Below are 24,728 nucleotides of genomic sequence, written 5' to 3'. Positions count from 1 at the left end.
TCTCTGAGCTCAGAAACAGAATGGGGAAGGGAGGACATAAAATTGGAAAACAGAATGGTGTCATTTTGAATCGAATAACACTGGGTTCGCTGTAATATTTTCTGTTCATCAATAAAGCCCCGCCACAGGCTGTTCATAGCCCAATGGTTGCATGAAATCCAATCAGCACCCAGGAGATTGGTGTCAGGTTGCACAAAGTGGCAACTGATGTCCAAAAGAAGATCTGGTGTCAGGATAGAAAGAACACACCATGTGGAGCCATGCAGGAATTTGAATGTATAAAACTTATTATAGGAATAGGTCAGTGACACAACACTGCTAGTGACATACAGTGGCTATTTGTGCTCTGTCACGACAGGAATCAGAGATACATGTTACCATTAGAGCTGATACAATAGGAAGTATAGAAGCACATATTGGAACGTATACACAGGAAGTTATAATAATATGGAAAAATCCAAAATCTAGTAAAAATCTCAATAATACACCAAAAAAAAAAGTCTTATTTTGTCCAATCACCCAAATCAGGTCTTGACTATAGTGCATGATACAGAAGTAATTTTTTACATTAACAATTATTTTACAGGTACACACCTACTGATCCTGCTACACATGGATTTACATAATAACTGGCTAGACAGACACTTAAGGTTATGAATCATAGATCATCTGTTCTCTTAGATCTTGTGGATCTTCACATGAGTCAATTTGAACACTACTTTCTTACATATCTAAAAATGTAATATGTGTAATACTCCCAAGCATTCCTTATACAGTCTAAAATAAGAAATCCCCATATCAGTACATTGATAATTACTGACAAAACAGAGAAGAAATTTGTTAGGTCAAAGACAAAAACATAAAAAATAACACAGCAGTAGGCCAGATCTCCTGCATGAATATTAAGCTGGCATGTGATACAGATAAATCCACAGCCATCATCACTCACATAGCGAGTGGTGCATAGGCTCAGATCATCAAGGGCACATAACTCTAGTTTCATATGCACATAAATTAACAGAATATTTCTAGTTGACAATTTTAACTCAAGGTCCACTTATTCACATGTTCTGAAGCTTTTAACCATATCACACAGACCTTCTCATCAGATAATCATCAGATTGAGTTTCCTTAGTAGCAGTGGAAATACAGATGTTGAAACTTTCTATGATTCTGAGCTGATATTGTTTTGTCAACTGCTGGTTCCATGGCCAAGAAGCATAGCTCAGCATATTTCTAGATTAAATCAAAATACATGACCAAAAAAGTCTCCTCTCAAAGAAATAAACAAGGACACAACCTGGAGATTTGATTTTTTTTAAAATTTACATTGTTACATTATAGTTTTTGTTGGGTACACTGCACACTCTACTTTTGAATGCACAGCACACAGCATGGACAGTGCTAATTACTGGTGGTAGCAGGGGTTGGGGGTCACTCGAAGGCTCATAGGACCTGTTTCTCTCAGGAGCCTCCAGCCCATCTAGCAGGTTAATCCAGCCACAACAAGTGTGTTTCACTGCAATAAAAGGATTTCGCCACTGAGAAGCATGTGAGGTCCAGCTGAATTAACTATTTAGGTGAACGGTTTGGAATAAACCTGCCTATGCAAAAGAACACCGAAGTCATCTGTAAACATGGTGAACTGAATATGGAGCTGAAGAGGAGGTTATCCAAGACTGCCTGTCTTGTATATAACCAGGGGCTAGGTGACTAACACAACTTTCCATAGACACAGGGAGATGAGCCTCATAACAAGTAAACAAATCAATACACTGTGTTGTTAATCATCTTCCTGAACACAGTTACGCAAGTAAGCGACATGCATATTTTGGTAACATATGAGAGGAAAGGCTTAGATTTGACAGTGTGTGGTGCAAATTACTCCAAATTACTCTTACAGTACGATAATGAACAGGTTGCAAATGTAAAACTCTGAAGAACTATGAAGTTTTAAGTTTTATGTGCTCAAAAATAAAACAAGCTATATAAGCTAAGTCAATCAGGGTCAGAATTAGCTTTACTGCCAAGTAGGTAGATTAGATTACATATGAGGAATTTGATTTTGTGTTGTTATGGTGAGCAGCAGTCAAAAAAATACAGACAAAAATTACACTCACAGTTTGGAGCATCAGCCTTTGGAGTCCTATCACAAATTAGCATTCCCTTCCTGAATTAATGTTGGATATTTTATTCATTTGGACTACTTTATTATTGATTGGGCTTGTTCTTTTTCCTCCAGTTTATTGAATTTCATTGCTGGCCTCTTACTTTCTCACAGTCCTCTTTTGAAACGAACATATTTCTCAAAGAGAGAACTACGTCAAAATAATAATTGCAATCAATGTGAGGAGTGGTATGCGGGTAAGGAGATCATTTATGGTCTAATAGCCACTCTGCCATGCATAACATTCTGTGAGAGCAATACACATTAGAGCTCAAACTGCACAGTGTCCAATAAGCTCAATTTCAGCTTTCATTTATTTAGCAATCAGGAAAAATTGCTTTTCCGGTCTATATTCCAGGGGGGAGATCAATAAAATCCCATATGCTCTGTGTTTCTGTCTGGATCACTTCTAGTCACATTCTGAGCAGCTTGTTTACTTCATCTACACACAGTCAGATGGGCAAAGTGAAATAATCGCCCTAGGGTAGTAACGTCGGCTCTGCCTACCTGCAATACTCAATGAAGGCTGTTTGATCAGCAATGGCCGCCAAGTCAACATTGGCTTTGTTGATGTCCGGCAGAGCAGTCATCTCTCGGATGACGTTGTTGATCATCAGCTGCATGAAGCGCAGGGCTTGGAGGTAGTCGGACCTTGCCGCAAAGATCTCATCCAGCCGTTGCAGGTGCTGTTTGAGACCAGTTTCCACATTACCCAGAGATCCTGCAACCTAAAAAAAATAAAAGAAAGATAAGAGAATGGAAAATATGAAAAAAAAAAAAAATAGGAAGTAGTGGGTAAGAGAATAAGGGAGGGAGGTGAAGAGGAGTCAGAGAGAAAACAGGATCAGAGGGAAACAGGAACATAAATAAATTCATAAAAACTGGATCTTCATAAAACAAAGATTGAAAATGTAGAGAAAGGTGAAAGAACCAAAGGAGCAGTCTCTCGAGGAAAAGATTAACTTTTCTCCTCAACCGTGTGTTTTATTCAGATAAACAATTGTTAGAGTGGAATACTGATAACTATACCGGGGAGACCTGTTATCACAGAGTTCTTTGATAGTGAGAGCAGAGTGGGAGGAGGCACGGTGGAGTAAAGTAAATACATTTTACTTTTCTGTTTAAACAAAAACAACGTGGCGCAGTAAACGCCTGCACTTTTATAACATCAATGGAGCTAGAAACAGATCAATTTTAGCCCGATGCTGACAGGGGGAAACTGACTCAGCCACTTTTCATTGAGACTTTTTAGCAAACTAGCTTGACCCAGATATTTTAAAAAACGTCATTAAAGGCACAATCCACTCTATAATGTAAACAAAAGGGCAACTCTGCTATAAAATTAAAAGGATGGACTCTGCTGTCACTGAAAAATTGATTGACAGTTCTTTCAATACATGGACTAACACTATAAAATGAAATGTTAGTTAAACTTTTGAACACTGTTAAGGCTTTGTTAACATCAGTAATATTTGTGGAAACGTGAAAAAGAAGCCTACATATTTTATAGAAACAGAAAATCAGGGTCTTCGATTTTTTAGAGTTGGGGATTTTAGGGTTTAGGGATTTATTTAGGTGGATTCAAGAAAGAAAAAAAAACAACAAAAAAACAAAAAGATTTCCAGTCTAGAAAAGTTCTAGAAACAGCAAAGATACTGGAGAGAAACTCTCAAACTTAAAGAATTTAACAGAGCACCGTAGTTTTAGAATGACACACACACCACCCACACCACAATGACTTCTTCACTTAATAGTATATTTAACATTACAATGAGTAGGATGCTTCACTAATTCTGAACAGATATTGCTGTCTGTATTGTAATCTGCAGGCCCACTCTCTTTATCTATCATCGTTTCTCCATTACACCCATGACTTCTTTTACACATTTAGGCATTCTGAGTAAGACTGTTCATTCCCACGCTGTGAAAACTCACCACAGAGAAGATAAAAATGTATCTCAGCCTCCTTGACACTAAAACATTTCAAAAACTGTAATTAAATTCTACTGAGTCTGTGCTTCTGATGGGCTGTAAGTGAGACCCTAGACAGAGTATCCATGCAGAGATGAGGCTAAGATAAAGGCCCATCCTCCACTCCAGCACTCCCAAGGGTGAGGTGGGGGTGGGGGGGGTGTATGTGATTGCCAGTAAACTGCTCTCACTCTTTCCCACCTCTGTGTTCATCATCTCTCACAGTTCCTGCCACAGCGCCCCGGATCTTATCTGCAAGCCAGTCTGCCTGAGTGTGAGAAATGGGATCCATCAGCTAGCTGCTCGGGGGTGATGCACATTTCCCTAATCTAAACTGTCCTGTCTTCCTTTAAAAATGGATTTAAGTTCACTTTTACTAAAAGCAGGTCACAAGGAGGCCTCTTCATATTTGATACGCCTGTTAAACGAGACTGAATGATTTGAGGCTCACAGCAGCAGTACTCCAAATGCCGATGCACATGCAACTGAACCATCTTGTTTGATGCATTCACTGATTTTATATTTCGGATATTTACTGCATTAACTGTGACGGTAAAACAATATATATGATCAAAGCAGTTTAGAGTCAAGCAAGGCAATACATTGTGAAATAGGTCACTGAAGAGAGACACTCAGGGGAACTGATGTATGGTGCAGCAAGTACAAGTAATCATTTTGTTCTAAGAATCACAAGACAACTTTCACTTTCAAAGAAGAGGAGCTATATATAAGTGTAACCACAGTTGTAAATTGGAAGCACACATTCTGATGTGGTGCAATTGCCATATTTTCTCATCCGTTATTTCCTGGCAGCGTTGCAGAGCTCAGCAAGCTGAACACTAGAAATGAGACTGAAATAAAGAGTGCCCCTTCAGTAGCGAAGAGAGAATGGTCCTCCTCGTCAAATCTTTCCCTTTATGTCACATGATGATGTTCCCTTCCAAAGTGTGAAAGTACATATTTTATGATGAGAAGAGCCTTAACATGATATCAGTGGAACCAAACAAGTCCTAGTGTAAATCACTAACCTTATAGGAGCCTTGTGAAGTAGCGATTTGGTCACTCTTGTGTCGATTTACAAATCTGATTTCAACACAGTGTGCAAAATACACCATTAAGGTAAAGCAAACTTTAAACCAAACATTAATTTGGTTCCATTAAACCAAATTAATGGAAAGACCAATAATGGATTTGGTAAACCAATAAAACACAGTGGAGAAATGATTCTTTCAATGTGAAGACTAAATAAAGACTAACTGCGGGGTGGCTCTGGAGGTAGAGCGGGTCATCCACTGATCAGAAGATTTGATCCCCGGCTCCTCCAGTTCGCATGTCAAAGTGTCCTTGGGCAAGATACTGAACCCCAAATTGCTCCCGATGGTTGTGCCAGCAGTGTGTGAGTGTGTGTGTATGTGAATGTGCATTAGGTTAGATCCTGATGAGCAGGATGGCACTTTGCATGGCAGCCTGCCATCAGCATATGAATTTGTGTGTGTGAATGGGTGAAACTTGACATGTATTGTAAAGCGCTTTGAGTAGTCTGAAGACTAGAAAGGCGCTATATAAGTGCAGTCTATCCATTTACTAAAGCAGCTTTGGCTTTATGGGATGGACAGTCAGCCAACTCATTAGCTCTGTAAGTAGAGAACATCACATCAAGCTGTGATTTTGCAAGTGAGAAAGCCTTTGTTTCCCTGGGGGAACATCTATGTTTCTCATGCAGTCATAGCATACATCATGTTACAGGATTAAATCAATACCAAGATACCACAGTGAAAGTCAGCTGCAGCAATGCAAAATCATCGAAGTTGAATCCCATTTACCTCCTACAGCACAAGAAAACCGCTATATTGCAAACTACACTCAGTTTCCAGGATATTAAGTACATCTAGATAAAATAATACAGCAATCCTGCAATAAGTCCTATCTTCATGAAGGTTATAATATTGTTTTTGTTGAAACTGTTCTAGAGATGTGTTGATTCAACTTTATGGTCATTTGAAGGCTGTAGTTGTAGTGCTGTTGAATAATACTGAGAGGAGTTTGTAATATTTCGTCCACCCCATTTATATCTATGAAGGAATATAAAATACATCCTCCCAAACAGCCAAAATGTTGAACACCTGTCTCATATACTTTCAACAAAAAACACTCTCATGAAGGTAGGATTTATTGCAAGGTTGCAGTATTAGATTGCATTAGCTTTAACTAGGTGTACTTAATGGCCTTTGAGTGAGTATTACTTTATCCATCATTACCTAAAATGTTGTATCATACAAACAAATGTGTGAGCTACAAATGGATTAAATTTAAATCTGTTCTCCCTTCAGTAAGCAATATTCAGAATATATAATGAAAAAATGCACACAAAGCTGTTTGTGTCCACATATTAATACAGTATGCACGCATATGAAGCCTTTAAATGTGTGTTACTGACATGGACATGCACACACCCACACAAACACACATACATACACACACATACACATACACATACAGTACAGATAGTAAGACTGAGAGAAATGGAAAGAGGAGAGGCTTAACATCCATTAATGCACTGCAGATGGGAGTTAATCCTCTTCTTCCTCATTGTGATTATTGCTTCTTGCAGGGCCTTGTTCTGACTCCCTTGCTCTCCTTCCTCTTTCCTATCCCTCCTCCTCCTAAGCCTCCCAAATAACTTCCCTGAATGCAGGTCAGGAGTTGTATAGAAATAATCCCTATTTACAAACCCCAAGGCAACAGTCGCCTCAATTCCTTCACTGTGACAAAAAGCGGATACAGACCCCCTGTAGTGATGTGCTGCTGCTGAGACAGATGCACACCCCATTAATGGGGGAGGAGCTCTGGTGTATACTCGCTGTAAATCAGTGTTATCAAGTAGAATGAGACCGTAAGCCATCAATCTTGGAACCCATCGGCTATCAGTCCAATGATGATTTAGCCTGTAGGGATAACGGCCAATATTTTGGTTGGTTCCAAATACTCCGAATACAAGTATATCCAGCTGCAGCCACAGCCTGTATCTAAACAGCACACCCACTTTACTATATGACACACCCACTTGGTTAGGTTTAGGCATAAGGAGGGGGATGGTTAGGGTTAGGGTTAGGGGTCGGGGGGTGGGGAGGCGGGGTGTTGTGTAACTGCCGTTAGGGTGACAACATTGGGTGGGTGTGTCATGTAGTAAAGTGGGTGTGTTGTGTAGGGTAAGGGTAAGTCTACAAGACCCTTCTCAGTGGATCAGGATAACGGATATCCAGGCCAAGACTACCTCTTGCTGTTAACAGTCTGATTATGTCATCTGAACAGACAGTCCAGCCACATTTCGGCTAATCTTTATAAACAGGTATATGCATATGAATGCAGATAAATTAAAAAGGCAAATAAAAAGCGACAATAGCCGATTGGTTCCAAGATTGCATTTCGGATAATGTGTTCCGCCTCTTTTGCTCTCCACACAGACTGTTTATCTGCATGCAACCAAAGCCCACTCAAACGTGATTGGTCAATACTACTTGGACGACAAACAGGAACCAGAACACTTCTGGTACCAAAATCTGGTCCTGTTGCCTACAGATTCTGCATTCATATGCAGATATCTGTTTATAGAGATCAGTAAGCAAAAACAGATCCTGTTTTGTGCCATCATGGCTAGAAAAAAAAAAAAAGGTAATTGAAAAAAGCTGCATTATAGGAAGCATGGGACTAGCGGTTACTATGAATTTTCATATTTCATATTTCATATTTCTTACAGCTCTGACACATTTATCGCCTGGTCAACTCACACTGATTCAATTAGAAAACGGTTAAATTGCAACTAATATTCATAGAAATCATTTCAGTGACCACAGCTCATGTTGAGAATGGAGATATGATTATAGATCATATAATTGTAGAATTGAGTAGAGCTTGGCATGCTCCTCTTACCAGATTGTTGATGCCACCCAATGTGCGATTGGCATTGTAGAGTGAGTAGGTCAGCTGGTACACCCCATCGTTGGTCTCACTGTTTCCATAGAAACCAACTCCTACAGCAGAACTGTGAAAAGGATAGATTCAGATCAAATAAATAAATAAATCATCAGAATTAATTCCCTGTTTGTTTCAGCATGTTACTTTATTCATTATGGACTGCATAAGGTTGTTAGAGGACAAGAAAGACAAAGAAATGACAGATGGGACATTGAGGCTTTAGAGAAATATGTATCATTCTGGTAAAGACTGTATTGTTCTTTTATTGTTTTTTCAATTTTAATCCTCTATATTATTACTATTATAAATGAACTAAGACTAAAACATGCTACTGCAACCCGAAACTATATTTAAAAAAATCATTAATACAAAAGACACCTTTGGTTAGAGACATAATAAGTTTTAAAAAAAATTATTTATAGATTATGAGTCATTTTCATCTTGGTTTTGTATTTGCAAGATGTTTTCAATAAGACCAGGTTCTATTTAAAAACACCTTCCACCTTCTTGTTGCCATACGGGCTGGAGCTGATGTGTGAAATATGTCATTTCTATATTTGTCATATCTCATATAGCTCATCCTCTATATCCACCATTATCTCCATCTGTTTTGCTTATTCTTCACATTTTGGGATTCAAAGTTTAAAATACTAAACTTCTATTTTCAGCAGTATGTTTGAATTTCTTCTCCCACTCATAACTAAAACCACATCAGAATTCTGTTTGACATCTTAAATGTATCCCAGTGGAATACATGAGATCCATATTTCACCCTTTCCTGCAGTCCGAGACTGTGCCCAAGCTTCTGTGAGGAGGATTAGTGTCTTAACCTTCACAGTCAGTGTAGCCCTACTGCTACAGTATCAGCCGACACTGATATGAACAATGACACAGTTTCATTATACTTGACTGCTGAGAGGTCATTCTACACAAAGGTCAGAGGTTAGTAACACTTTTGACTGCATTTAGGTGCAGTTTCCATAGGCAAGTGAGAACTCATCAATCGCATTTCAGACAGTAGATCAGAACAGTTTTCTTGTTTTCGGAATAACACACACACACACACACAAAGGGGAAACTTAATTCTAGTTTACTTTTACAATGACCCATATGTGTGATATGTCACTGTGAATGCTTATGTGGATATGTGTGTATGCATGTGTGTGTGTGTGTGTGTGCATGTGGGTGGGTGTGTGTCTTTTTGTGTTCGCCAGCATCCTGTTGCTGCAACCTTGTAAGCATAATGAAAACCAATGCACCCTCCATTAAACTAGTTCCCTGTGGTTATGATTTGGGGCACTTGGGGCATATCCTGTACAATACAGTATGAGCAAAAAAAAAAAAAAAAATTACAATTACAGTAATCCTTTCGAGTTAAACTGAATGGATGTGGTTATAAACATGATTCTATTCAGCTAGTTAAAGGAAACTGAACAATATTGCTTCAAGCTTCCCAAAACATTTGTGTTGCAGTTGATCCAAGGTGGTTTGGACAAAGAGCTCTTCATTAACCCTGTAGCTTACGGGTCTAGAGAGTGACAGTTCAATTTTGCCACTGAAAACAAAAATTTGGCATTGAAAACAAAACCTGAACTGAAAAAGGAGACATTGGCTCATCATCAGATCAGTCTACATTAAATTTTGTTTTATTGTATTAAGTGTTTCCCGTCCTTGGAAATTTGTACTCCTGAGTCAAACTTGCCAAGTCCTCAACAAAACTACCTGACTGTACTGTGACAAAATAATCTCAGCTCAAAGCTCCACTAACGTTTTTTTTTCTCACAAAAAATAACCTCATTGACAGAGAGATGCAGTAAATTATGTTATTCAGTCTGTAATGTAATAAAAATCCAAACTTATGTAGCTTAATAAAATAAAACAAAATTTAATATAGACTGATCTTTTCATTTTAATACATTTATATTTATTGAAATGTGATGATATCTGTACATATAGAGTTCCAGTGGCAGCTACGATTGTTAGATTTGTTCTGTGAGCAGGGCTGTGCAATATGACCAAAATCTCTTATCCCGATATAGCACATCTTGTATCCTGATAATGACACAAATCACGATATGAATAAATAGATTCTGGTCTAGTCTACACTCGTTACATTACTGTAAGTACAATAAAAGCTTTGTGAGTAAAAAGCCAAGAAGAGTAATCCACGCAAAAGATAAACAGACTCCAAATGACTAAAAATATTACTGTAAAGAGTGTGATTTGCAACACAATGAAATAAACGATAGAGTATAATATGAAATTATAGATGTTTTTCTATTGTCACATGATATATATCGTCATATCACACAGCCCTATCCGTGAGACCAACATTTATCTTCCAAAAGGAATTATATCATATCAAAATGCTGTGGAGACATTGGAGCCAGCGGTAAATCACCAAAGAGCTACAATGATCAGTTCATTGGATCATTTTCTCCCTGGGATGACAGCGGATGTTGACTGGCCGATCATCTCAAGAGTCGAGGTGCTAGCAGCTGAGATGACTCTGGTCTCACCTGGCCAGTGGCTCCAAAACATCGCAGCAGATTTGCAAACAGTTGGGACATATTGGTAATCTACATGGTTACTTAAATATTAAATCTTAATAAAGTGACATATTAACAGTGCTAGAACAAAAATTACTACAGTCTGGCTCCAAATCTGCCATGATACCATCGCCCTTGGATATAGTTGGACCGCAAGGCATACTGGGTAATGTTGGCTAAGCAAGAGCCCTCCCCTCTATGCTAAAATGGTGACAGAAAGTTAAAACTGAAAAACAGTGACGCTAAAAAAAAATTGTCAGCGTGAAAACAAAAACTGTCAATGAAAAAAGACAGACATGAAGAAAAATATAATAATATATATACATATAAATAAGATAATAAGATTGTAATTTTTTAAGCCTGTATTTTATTTTTCAGTGAAACATTTTTGTCATTATCAATACGTTTCAGAGCCAATACAGCTTTGTCCAATACAAGTGTTTCATGGCCAGTGTTGCCTTTTTGAGTTCAGGCTGTTTTTTTTCAATGCCAATTTACAATGACAAAATTGCCAAAATTGAACAGTCACTGTTGTAACTGTCACTGTTCTGGCCCTGTAGCAGTTTAGCCTCCAGGGAAGTGTTAGTGTTGGTGTGGTTGAGCAGGAGGCTGTCTGCATTAGCTTGAGGTGTTAAAAGAAACCAACATAATAAGCAATAGGACTAGTATATATTTGCACTCCAGGATGCTCAGTATGGTGTATTTGCTACTGGATCGCTTCACATAATGTGTGACAACTTGACAATTGTACCTTAGTATTCAAATCATGTTGTGATATGAACAAATGGCCACACTGGAGGAACAAGTAATAACAAATAAATGCCTTGATGCTGTGGAGACCAGTGCATTGCTCCTATAATAAACTGTATCAGGGTTAACAGAGACTGACACAAGGAGGATGTTTTCTTTTTCAATATTAGATTTGTTTTCTATCTTTAACCTTAATTTACCTCATTCACTCTCCTGGGGTCAGAAATAATAATCTGGAGAGGTGCAGCAGCTCTTTTATCTTTTTTTTTTTTTATTCAACTTCTACAGCACCACTGAAATGTAATTCATCTCCAATATCACAAAGAATTAAAAGTTGGACAAAGTGAATGGGGTACATGAAAGTACATCTCTATCCAATAAAAATCCCATGACCCATCAGAATAGAGGACAAAAACATTAGTGCCATATTATACAAGAATTTTCGTTTTATATGCATCTCTTTGTGTTTCTGCACAAGCCTTCATTGTTCCAGTCCAGCTTAAAAAAAACATCAGAAATATGTAACAAGAATAGCTGAAACTGCTACTACTCAAAGCTCCTATCAGTAGCAATGCCAGTCAATGGGCTCATAAGGTGAAACATGAAAAATGTCACCAGGAATGAATGACTTCACATTTTGTAACCACATCACAAAACTCTGTTATTAGCAAGTCAAATTAGAAGCAGGGCATAAAGGCAGCAATACAACCGTCATTTTAAACCACAAAACTTAACCTGTAATGTAAAGAATGTCTCTTCAACCTCACATTAATATAAGACTAGATTATTTAATTGGATGCCATATGTGGTAGTTTATTTGTTGAAATTAATATATTATTGTCCGTTGGAACAGGCTTCTACAGAGAGAGAGATGAGAGGTCTGGAAAGGAAAGAGATAACAGAGCTGCTTTGCTAAACAGCATCATGCCCAGTCACTTAGCATTACAACAGGTCTAGTGTGCTGTAGCAGTGGCGTGTGTATGGACACAGAAAGCTAACAAAGTTAAAGCCCAACACTTGGATAAATGTCACAAGTTTAAGCGGATCTGTACACAAATTCAATCAAGCCTTTTCGGGGACTCACTTGTTCTCGTTCTCCTTCATTTCTGCCCAGATGATTCTTGTCAAAATGTATGAAACCATAAGAAAAAAGTACCATTATGTTTAGGGATGTACTGTAGCTCTGTAAGTTTTGTGGTAGCTCCTTGCACATTAATGCTTGCATAAACTGGCAGTATTTCCCAAGTACTTACATAATTCAGCCTGGTTAGCAGTTAATGGTAAACAATGAAGCTAATTGCAATAGAGAATATATTGTAAAAGTATACTATTAAAATGTCAGTGCAAGGCTGCAGCATGATGGTTTGTTGGATCATCAAAATAGACCATCTAATTTGACAGAGGGGCAATCAGCTGTCAAAGTTTTGGTGGGTAAAGTCAGCTGGACATTCAGTTGAGGATTAGCAGGCTGATCGGGGCCCTGCTGGTGATGTGGTCTGTCAGAAATATGTCAGCTACACTAGTCTCATTTGTATTCTTCAGAAAAAAAGAGCTGTACCTCGGTAATGAGCAGGAAGTGGAGCTGCACATTAGCATCCTTTGTTATAGCCTACAAAACTGTACACTTTTGTGTCTAATCTGAGGAAACTAACAAATCTGACATATGCTTAAACTGTGTATGGTATAAACAACAGATGCCAAGTCATTTGACTCATATTAGCTTTGAGTGTAATTTATTTTGACATTTCGGTGCCTTGTTGAAGAAAACCTCCTCATGAATGTCTGGATCAGCTTTTTTTTAGTCTTTTCCCTTGTTTATGAAAAGTAGATTAGCATTATTTTCCCATTCAGACTCACCATATGATGAGACCTGTGATGACAGCAGCCCAGGTTACACAGCAGGTATCAGGTCGTTTGGCGTCATCATCCACGTCCTTGCGACAGCAACACAAGCAGACCAGGTAAACTGCCAGAACCAGCAGGCTCAGACCCAGACCCACTGCACCAATACATGCTAGAAAGATCAGAGACTGTAGCAGGAGTGGAGAGAGAAAGGCAAAAATACCATCGGTTAAAGTTAAGATGTCTTTTTCTTTTGAAAAACTTGTCTACCAAGGACAGACTATAGCTGCAAATACTCAGTGGTGGACTTTAGCATTCGGCAAGGTAGGCAACAGCCTGAGGCCCCCAACTTAAAGGGGGAAATACTTACAAAAGGTCCCAAAAGCACATTAAAAAAATATACGACTGAGACCGCTGTGCACCTCTCATGTTGATAGGGATGCTGAAACTCTTCCAGGTAACATGAAATTCAACACAACATCGAACAGTGAAATAGAGTTATCACAGAGCACATTTCCAAGGAAAACAAAGAGGAAAAGTAAAACAATCATTGTAAAACTCCAACAGTTGATCTGCTTTTCTGTTGCTCCCCCTGAAACAACTAGCAGGACCACAGTTACTAACATTTTGATGTCACATTGGCTCACTTGTTAGATGATGAGAGCACTGACCCTCTTCCCTCCCAAACCCTCAAAGAGAATTATGGTAATATAAGAAAAAGCTGCATTCTATGAAGATAGAGTGTCAACTAGTAGCCTATTAGAAAAGAAAACTGCTTTCAGGACAGAGGGAGAGAGGAAGACAATGTGCAGCAACCTGTCAGTCCCAGTGATGGAAGTCCTGCATTTAAAGTTTTACTTGTGTTATGTTACATGTTACTTGTATTATTATTATCATTACCGACACATTACCTTATAAGTAACATTTGAATATTAATTTAAATATAATTCTAACTACCTTATATAGGCCTACTGCTGGGTAGTTTAACCTGTAATGATGCATCATATTTTATCAGTTCATATATTTTGTATCAAAAATCTTAATCAGCACATGTAGTGGAGTATAAATATAAAGTAGCATAAAATGAAAACATTCAAGTAAAGTAAAACTACCTAACTTGAGTAAATGAATGTAGTTAGTTTTCACTGGCTGGTTCAGTGAGCAGTTCAGAGAAGCAGAGGAAATTCCCCATAAATGATTGTATCCATGGTAATCTGATCTCCTTCATATCATATGGTGAAAAGTAACCAAGTAAATTTACTCAAGTATTATGCTTACAGTTATCAGGTACATGTAGCCTATTTTTACTTTAATATTTCCATTTTATGCAACCCTATAGGCTTCTTCTACTCCACTTCTACTAGGGTCAATCAGTTCCTTCTATTTTAGGGGGAAACACTGTAGCTGTCATTCTACTGCATTTATCTGACAGCTTATTACTATTTACTTTACAGATTAAGATTTTACACAACAAATATCTGATGAACAAATAAAACATGATGCATTATTATAGATGAAACTATACGGCAGTATATAAAGCAGTTAAAATGCGCTCCACCTTGAACAGACGTTCAGTACATTGTGCTAATAATACTTCTGCACTTAAGTATATTTTGAATGCAGGACTTTTACTTTTAACAGAGTATTGTTAGTGTGGTATTAATAGTTTAAAGTTTTGAGTACTTTGTCTATCACCGCCAATACCAACATACAGAAAGGGTGAAAATAAGGCACGAAGGAGGCCCCATGACTGAGTTTGCTTAGGGCCCCCAAATCAATAAATCCACCCCTGCAAATAGTTTTCAAGAGGCACACGGCTGTTATGTGTGGTCTTGAGGTGTCAGATTGGGTGACCCGAACACCTGAAAGGTTGACAGCCTGAGTGAAAACAACTCACCATTATCAAACAACACTCAAGTGTAAAGATAATTTGAAGTCAGTGGTTAGTGTGTAGCTACCTCATCCAATGATTATCATTGTCACTGCTGACTACTGCCTACAGCAAAGTGCATAGAAACTAAGACCTTGGTGGGTTTGGGTGCAAAGAGTAGCTGTACTTTTCTGCCAAGTAGCATAGCAGAAGTTGGACTGTGGCTAACAGGAAAACAGAAATGATCCAAGGCTGTGGGAGGGGAGCGTCATGTGACACAACGGCTTTCATTCAGTCTTGTGATTTCTGAGTGTACAAAATATTTCAAGCCTAAGGGATGGAGTGAAACAGAAGAACACTGACGTAGGGAAAGGAGAAGTACTGTATTGAGGTAGTTTGTATATAGATACTCTTTAAATGAAACACTGTTTTAGACTATTTCATGATATATCCCCATGGGCCTTCAGTGTTTGTTTTTTTCTCCAAAGTTATTTCTTTTATCTCTATAGCAAGTTAAGCGGTACAAAATAGGCAATATGCTCCAAAACAGAAAAAAAAATACATAGTTTATTTGGCTCATATTATACTGAGGGGAATTTTTACATAACACCATTTTTTCTTTACAGAAGCCACGTAAGACTATCTTATTGATCAAATCTGCTTGCGGTTTTCTGTAGCTTATTCTGCGCTGCAAAACTGTGTAAAGGCAGTAGACCCGTCAATTGATGCTTCTCTTTACAGCAGCATCATAAAACAAACCTCGCAACCATTTACAGACACAACACTTTCTGCATGGTCTCAGTATTGTAACCAAAAGATCCAAACAGGGGCAACCCATAGTGTTTATCATTACTAATGTAGGGACATTTATTTAGTGGGTTCAAACTCAACACATTGAGCTCTTAGTTAGTTTGAAGACAATCCAGAGAAAAGCATGACCTTGGTTTTACTTGCAAATGATTTGCTCTGTTCACAAGTTCAGAAAGTCTGGGTCTGGATGACAAAGCAGAGCTATTCCTATACTACAACATCTGTGACTGATTATTCCATTTGGATGACATTGAAACTGTGACTGAATTTAAATTACACCATTTTGCATATTCTAACAAAGTCCTTCATTGTTCAAACTCTGTTTCAAGTTTTGTCATGATGAGCCCAATTTCACCCTTAGTGTCACAAATTAGGTAGGTTAGGAATTAGTTTGTTAGTTAGTTAATTAGATCATCATACATTCAACCTGTGGACTGACAGCCTTAAAACAATGTCAAAGATGTATGACAATCATGCCCAAATGAGCAATCTAAATGTAGCTGCATAAGAAAACTAATATATATGATGTGATGATGTAACCTCAAAAACCAATTGTCTTGTGGGGACACTATTCATGAGGCAAGAGTCTCTGTGTGTAGCGTCTACAATGGTTTCAGCCCTGGTTAGATTTTCTGTCACTATAACTCAGTTCAGGCCCTTCATAGGCACAATGCTGCTAGTTCCACTCTCTCCCATCTAATTTTCCACTCCATTGTTTTGTAATTAGACATGCAGGCACTTCAATTTCGACTGTCTGCAACACCATAACAAGGCAAAGGATGCATGAGAGGGAGGTAGAAAGAGAGGCAGAAAACTGCTACAGCATCTTCAGTCACTGACCGGAAGGATCATTTATCTTCCCAAAAGGATGCTTGTATAAAGTAGGCCTAAATATGGAGGCTTGTCTGATTAGATTAAAAAGTAAACAGCAAGCCTCAGAAAATGTGTCTATAGCTGTTCTGCAATTTCCTTTTTTTTTCAAAAGGCAACAGATGTGTCAACACATCATATGAAGAACAGCAGTTATTTTCAGGCTTGAGAGGCTGTGTAAGTCCTACAGTTTAGCCTCTGTGACGCCAACATGGCACTTTTCACTCCTCACTGACTGGTGCTCAGCTGAGCCAGTGTAACACTGCTGGGATTCAATGACCCAGATGGACCTTGACACAAGAAGAGAAAGGTACAGTGGAGGACACAAGTCAGAACAGGGAGGTTCTTTCTAACGGATTCTGTACTCATAGATGACCTGGGGCAAAAGGAGCTTGTGGTGCCACATGGTTATGCACTTACACAAGCCCACATACTGCACACACACATACACACACACTCACTTATAAACTTGAGTTTATATTTCTTAGGGACTCAAAGGACTGTTGTTTTATTTTGCTAAAATATAATTAGCATGCAATGTTAGCCTCATACAGTAAAACAACATCTCAACAATTTTCTAAATTAGATTAGGAAACTAATTTCTGTTGCACAACAACCTTAGAAAATGCTTTTATTTACTTTGAATAAGTCAAATACTGCACCGTGTTGATAGTTTGACTCATATGAACTCCATTAGTGATTTTTAATTAAATGTGTGTCTGTCAAACTGCTGTCGTGACCATGTGACTTTTTTGTATTGCAATGTAAACATCCATAATATGAAGGCAGCAATGAAGTGATGGATTCCTGATGGGAAACTATGGCAATAACTGAGCGTGAGCATCCAATATTTTTATTTTTTTTATTTTTTTCCCATCATACAGTCTATTTTACCCATTATTACTCATAGTCAGTCCCCATCACTAAACATGACAGTTTGGAAAATTTGCATGGCATCAAATGGCCATGGTAATGTACCCAGGCGAAATTAAAACACATATTTTGAAAAAAAAAAAAAAAAAGATATATTGACAATTGTAAAAGTGTTTCCTCTTTTTAGTCATGTACTGTATCACTGAATTTCACTTAAAAGACATCCAAGAACATGACAGGGCAAAAATCAGAACATCTTCTCCTACAGGAAATGTGTTATTTATGGTGTTAGGGTGCGAATCTAAAATGAATGAATGAATGATTTTTTTTTTCTATTTTATCTTTTTTTTATTTTATTTTTTTTTTTAGTTTAGCTATGTAAACTACTGGAGACTGCATGAGTGTGTAATTACACAGTTGGGGGGATACACACAGTAGGATAAAACTGACTGTTAAAGAGTGATGAGGAATAAGGTTTGAAAAAAAAACTTTTTATATCTTTGAAAGCAGTGTGTACATATATTTATGTATACGTATATATACGGTACATACATGCATGCATACAATCAGTGCATAGTTGTTTACTACCTGGGATATTTCATAGGCATGGTAGTTAATACAGGTCATGTGTCATCATGTGAGAACTGCAGTTGTGTTCTTTCTCTCTGACATTAGGACCAACACTTGCATCACTGAACTGAGCTACACTCAACACAACTTTCTACAATTTTCCTCAATCTTTTTGTTAAACTTTACATTCAAATAGTTTGTTTTTTCCATTGCTTTCGTAAGTCGGCGGTCTACAACATCACTGACATTCTGGCGAGATTCTTTTGAAACTACGTGCGCTTTTACGCACAAGTATAGTTACCAACCTGCTGATAGCTCGCCTCCTCCGGTCTAAAAGTGTTGTCGCCCGTCTGGAAAAAGAAATTGAAATGAGGGAAATTGTGCAGCCAGTATGTCCACCACGGAGCAACGTAATCAAGCCTTGCAGTGGCCATCCCTGCTTGAAAAGTCCAGCGAACCACTGACGGCACGATTCCCTTTGAGACCTTGACACTTTAATAATCCCAGGTTTTGCGATAAGTAAAATAAAATAAAATAAACGCGACCTTAGTTGTGGTATTAATCAATGAACGTAGAATATTAAAGAGGAAGTTCTTCTTTTGCCATTAAACCTTCAAAGCAAGGTTCACCATTGTTATTTACCACTCCGGCTCCCATAGTTCTATGTAAACTGTTGAGTTGCGCAACTACTAAAATCATATACAGCTTCTAACGGGCCAAGCCAGAGAGAAGGGGTTGAGTGACGAAAGCTGCCTCCTTTAACAGAGAAGGCGTGACAACCACTTTTCAGTCAAGTGGGCCAGGCTACGACCTTAACTTAATAAAAGTAAACAATGAATGGCCCTGAACTGGGGAAAAAAAATATGAGGAAAACGTTTTTAACGAATTTGCAAACTGGAAAACTAAAATCAAACACATCATACATAGCTCTTTAAGGATGACATTAGCCTGCCTACTTCTCCACATATCACTGTTTTTTTTTTTCCTGGGGAAACTCTAAATCTTGATTGCACAATATAAATAAGACATAGAAAAATGAAAAAAATGTCTGGCCTCGATTTGTGGCTACTAGGTTTGGCATACAGAGGCAAGGATACAGTATTCAGTGCACTATTTATGACTTCTGCTGTTAATGTCTGACCTCTTGTGGACAATGAGGCACACTGAGGTGAACAGTAATGAGCATGGTATGCTTTATCCATTGATACAATATGTAAGCTTCTGCTGTCTGATGACTTCTTTCAGAGGAGCGAGTTGCATTAACACCTGTATTGGAATCAATTCACTAACTGTAATAAATGTACAGGGACTTGCTCTGGTGGAGAAACACATTTCAACTCACTCATGTTGACACACACAGTGCAATCCAGTAAACTACTAAAGCACAGAAGGAAAAAAAAAAGCATCACTGTGTGAATTCATGCACCATGGCATTCAGCGGCATTAGTGACTCTAACAGTGCATCATGAAAGAGAGGTACTGAGTAGGATGGAGTATGTGGAAAAAGGCTGGGAAAATTAAAAAGAAAAAAACCCAGCATGAAACAGCAATTAGCAGCATTAGAGGGGTTACAATCAGCTACTTATATGTCGAGCAAAGAGACGATTCCTGAGAAGAGCATGCTGATGGTGAAAGTTGACACTGTTGTTAATATGTTGCTATCATGATCTTGAAGTGTCTTTGAACAAGGCAGATGCACTTAATACTGTAAACTCTGGCATTACGGATGGCAACTGACAATGTAACCGAAAAGCAATGCTAATAAAATGTTTATCAAACAAAAGTCAATATGATAATACTATACATGTTTATAAGTATGACTTTAACACAACAATATGCTGTGCTTTCTTGTGGTCAAATTCCTGGAAATGGGAACATTTTAATGCCAGTATCTTGATCAAGCAAAGTCTACTTTAGCTGAGCATATAATGACAAAGCCAGTTTCAAGTCAGAAAATATACAGCTCCTGTGTGATGACATTGCATCTGGCTGTATATCGTACAGTAGGTCCATTTTATTTGTTAAAATTTTAAAAAAAAAGATTCCTCCAGAACTTCAGAATTAACTGTACAAATGGGTTCTATCTTTTGTTTAACCACATTGAGATTCTAAATCTTATTTACAACAGAGACCTGGTCAAGACAGCAGATTCAGTACATAATTACAGAGAGACTATCATAATATGTAAGATGTAAACAGCAAGCCTTAAGAAATCAACAAAATGAAATAAAAGTCCATTGGCAGAAAGGACTCCATTGGCAGATAAAAGGAAATATGAAAATATGTCATATGCATATTGCCCTGAGGAAGAGTTGTTTTATCTACGTGGAGTACAGAGCGGTTTACTTGCAAGCTAAACCATCTTTATATCATATGGCTACAGCTGTAATTATTTAGATGCTTTGATGCACCTCCACGGCCGAAGAGCCTAGAGTGTGTGCTCTGAGTCTGAATACTCTGAGTAAGTGACACTTGAAATACACTGTATGAATATGAATTCTGACTGTGCTCTGCATTTACAAACAGTTGGATTTGGTGCCAGAAAACTCTCCGGTGATTGCAGTGCCAATCATTTTCAGCGTTTGAACTGAGGGACCAATGTGAAAAAAGGAGTGGCATGAATAAAAGCACCTCTGTCTGTGTCTCTTTAATTTAGACTACATGTATCAAGCCTCACTGCCTGCTGTCAATTTATTCTTGTTATCTCAGTGCAGACACAACATGTCATAGCCACAAATCACACTGATGCCAGTTTGAGCTTGCACCTAAGGAGTGAGGCCACAAAACCCTCTAAAGGCCTGCTTTCTAATGTTGTTCATTTTCTGAGTCTTCTTAATCAAACTCAACTACAATTTAGTAAAATATGTGTCTAAAATATTGTACCAACACTACTGAGGTTTGGCTCCAGTAGAGGATTTACTATGAATTTATGTAGCTATGGCAACTTAAAGTGCTACAAATAAAAGCAACCACAAAATGTAAAATGGTCAAATGGTCATTGAACACTTCCATTCACAGACAATGAAGTTAAACCATTAGGTGGCAGCCCAACACTTTTATGTCTGACTGAGAACCTCAGCTTCTACATTGTCCACTGGTGTCCTCTGGTTGTGTATATGAGAAGAAGAAAATCTCAACCCATCATTGTACAGAAATACATAATACTGTCCATAAAGTTAGACCTAATCTTAATGAACTGTGTCTTACAGATCAGATCCACTGCTCTTTTGGGCCTTTCATCAAAAGGAGTCTTAGAAGAACAAAAAGATCATTAAAAATAGAAATAAAAAAAGGTATAAATAAATAAAAAGTTTATACATAATGAGGATTCTCGGTGAATTAAAATCACCGGCCGATATTGTCCATAAAGGTCAGCCATTTGGGCACTGACATTACAGGAAATACATATCACAGAAGGCTTTGAAGTCAAATAACTTACTCTGCTCTGTAAAACTAAAAGTGAGTAGTGAAGGAATAAAGTCATATAATATTCCAATAACTTTATTCTAATGTTGTACAGAACGCAGCAACCTACTGAAATTCAAATCGTGGGTCAAGTATTCCTTTAGGAGCAGGTGATACTCCAACCTTGACTTCTGTGAGCGGCCACGTTTACCCCGGAGCTGACTGGCAGTGCCTTGAGAATAATGTCACACCCCTGAGTTGAATTACAGAAAAGTAAAATTCGACTTTCCAATAAACCTGCTTTTTTATGAAACCTTTCAAGATACCCAATGTATAGCATAAAAAATGTATGAGATGCCTTGACACTTCCAGGCACAACTTGGCTGTGTGCAGTGGTTTGCAGAGGCTATTTCTATGGAAAAGAAAGAAAGAAAGAAAAAAAAAACACTCTACAGAGTCCTTGTAGTTATATAGTTGTTTCTTCTTCCTCATCATGTGCCCAAGTGTCCTCAACAAGCGCTGAATTTACCTCCTGATTGACTGTCTCCATAACAATCACAGGGATGATTGGTTCATTTAAAAGTGTTTTGAAGAGACTCATGTCCTATCTTCTGCTTCCTTTACGGCTACTTCCAAGCCATAACAGTTACTGCTCAGTGGAATGTGGATATGTGTTGTATTGGACTTTTCCTCCTTCATGGTTATTGCTTTTTTGGATTTGTGACTCAAATCCGCTTGCTCTATTTTGAGTGATTTATACATATGAATGAAGATTTATGCCGGAGAGCTCAATGTGCCGGTATTATCCAATCAAACTGGGTTGCTCAGTGGCTCCTGAGATTGCATTAAAGTGTAATATCAATGCAGCAATCCTTGGGATATTGCCACTTTGAAATATACCCAGGGTCCCTCCGATGCTATAGCCGCATGTTATGATCAAGGAGATTTGTCTATTTTTAGGTAATGTCTCATGTAGGAGATTGCTTTGTTAAATTAATGAAAAGTTGCCTACGATGTTTAATTTATTTTATGAGTGATTGGATAGAGACAAGAATGAAATGTCAGAGCAATGCAGGTGACCTAGAAATAAATAAATAAAAGCATGGGGAATAACTACAATCTGTCTCTGTCTGTACTGTAAATTAAATAGAGCAGAGACTCTAGAAATCATTTCTGTAGGAGTCTCCACATTGCAAAACCAAAATTTAAACTAATGTTCCAATGGCTTGCAAAATTGCAGTTATTATTTGTTGACATGGACAACTATCTCCAAATTCTACTAAAATGACAGGAGCTTAGCAAGCAGTCTATGTGTAGACACTCTATTGACCCTGAATGTAAACATTTCTGTACCCTCAGAGCATTAGAAGGCTTAACTTTCAGGAAGAGAAGAGTAGACTTTTCACTATTGTTCCATCACGAACTATACAGTTAATAAAGGCTTTTCAGTTTCTTTTTTTTCAAATATTTATTTTAGTTCTCATAACAGGGTTATACATTCAAGAGCCTTTACAGTTTGTTGTTCAGATAAACTCATGTGACAAACATTGCTTCCATGAAATTGTTATGAGTAATTATACATTGATTTTAGATTAAGAATAATAGTGCTTTTGTAGTAACAATATTAATTCAGTGCACTTAATATCCTAACAATTTCTAATTATGTCAAGCAGACTGATAATTGATAAGAGTAGTGAAGAGGAAAAACCGCAAGGTGAAAAAGGCAAACTATCGGCTACCCCTCCGATGGGGTATGCTAATTCCCTGTAAAACTGTTAAAAGGATTAGACTTTCTATTATGAAGGATGCTTTGAACTTCTAATGTCACTTCAGATACTACATGACAAACAGCTTAGGACAGTCAAGGCACACAGAGCACAGACATTCAAAAAGATAATTAAAAATTGAAATAGTAATATGTAAAAATAAATAAAAAGTTTATACACAATAAGGATATTTGGTGAATATTAATATCCTTGGCCAATATTGTACATAAAGGTTTTAATTGAATGCCAAACTTTTACAAATGACATTGGCTTTTTGTTTAAATAATGTCTCAACTCTTCTGAGTGTAATACATTGCTCAGTTCCCTAAGCCATATTTCAAAGGTGGGCACAGGCTCCTCTTTCCAATTCTGAAGTGTAGCATTTTTCGCTAATACCATACATAATGAAACTGCCTGAGATTGGCATTTACTGGCCTTATTCGTTGCGGCACCCAAAATGTCTATCAATGGATCTGGCTTCATCATGGCAGCATAAGCCTCTAACAAAAATTCAAATATATTCTTCCAAAATGGCTGAATTTTTGAGCATGATCATAGAGAGTTGAACAAAGTGCCCTCATATATCTTACATTTATTACAGGTCCTGTAGGAGATACATTACCTAAGAGTATATCTCATCTAACATTTATAGAGCATTTATTAATATTGCCAAGACACTCCACCCAGACTGCTATATTTATTTGTGAACAAAGTTTATTTCTGAATGTTTTGTTAATACAACTTTGACAAATCACTGTATAAACACATTTGGGCTGATAAACACCCATCTCTCCCCCATCCATGATAACATTCAGAGGGTATACAACTTCAACTATGCAAGGAAAATAAAAAAATAAATAAAAAGATAAACATAAATATACAAATAATGTAAGATAATCATAGTTAAAACAGTAGAACAGCACACCCTATTATCTAGGGCACTGATGTGCATAGAAACAAGCGCGAGTGGGAAGCAGAAAAATGTGAACACTAAGACATATCAGGGGTCTTTCCAATGCTTCATTTCCAACGTTCCCAGTTACATACATATATACCAAAGACTTTATTCAGCCATAAAGTTATTGGAGGGTAAAGCATCAACATGACTAAGAAAAGGTTACCATATCAATGTAAACTTGTCAGCTGACCCCCAGTATAACTAATTGTAATTGGCTTGGTTCTGCTTGCAATGGTCACACATGGGGTCTATATTGGATGTGAATTGGGATGGTTTAACATTGGCCCAGTTCAGCTGGTGGAAAATTTTAAACTGCATAACAGCATGTTTCATACATATTGAAAATGAATAT

General features: G+C 37.7%; 1 protein-coding gene across 2 annotated transcripts in view; it reads right to left on the bottom strand.

Annotated features, from left to right (window-relative positions):
• Positions 1-19,009, bottom strand: part of ttyh2l (tweety homolog 2, like) — a 32,750-nt gene extending 13,741 nt beyond the window's left edge. The window contains exons 1-4 of one of the 2 annotated variants that reach the window (XR_010924256.1): positions 18,553-19,009; positions 13,270-13,442; positions 8,069-8,180; positions 2,675-2,895 (exon numbers count right to left, since the gene is read on the bottom strand). Coding sequence is in view for 1 of the 2 variants with exons in the window: in XM_067570708.1 (XP_067426809.1) it covers positions 2,675-2,895; positions 8,069-8,180; positions 13,270-13,442; positions 18,553-18,681 (635 nt within the window). In the remaining variant the exon portion in view is untranslated. The remainder of the gene's footprint in view (positions 1-2,674; positions 2,896-8,068; positions 8,181-13,269; positions 13,443-18,552) is intronic. The other variant, XM_067570708.1, reaches the window with a different exon arrangement.
• Between the last annotated feature and the right edge of the window lie 5,719 nt (positions 19,010-24,728).

The sequence above is a fragment of the Thunnus thynnus genome, chromosome 17, assembly GCF_963924715.1.
Source record: "Thunnus thynnus chromosome 17, fThuThy2.1, whole genome shotgun sequence".
In the NCBI taxonomy this organism is placed as follows: domain Eukaryota; kingdom Metazoa; phylum Chordata; class Actinopteri; order Scombriformes; family Scombridae; genus Thunnus; species Thunnus thynnus.
Note: the sequence above shows the minus strand (reverse complement) of the source record. Positions and strands in the feature narration are given on the sequence as shown.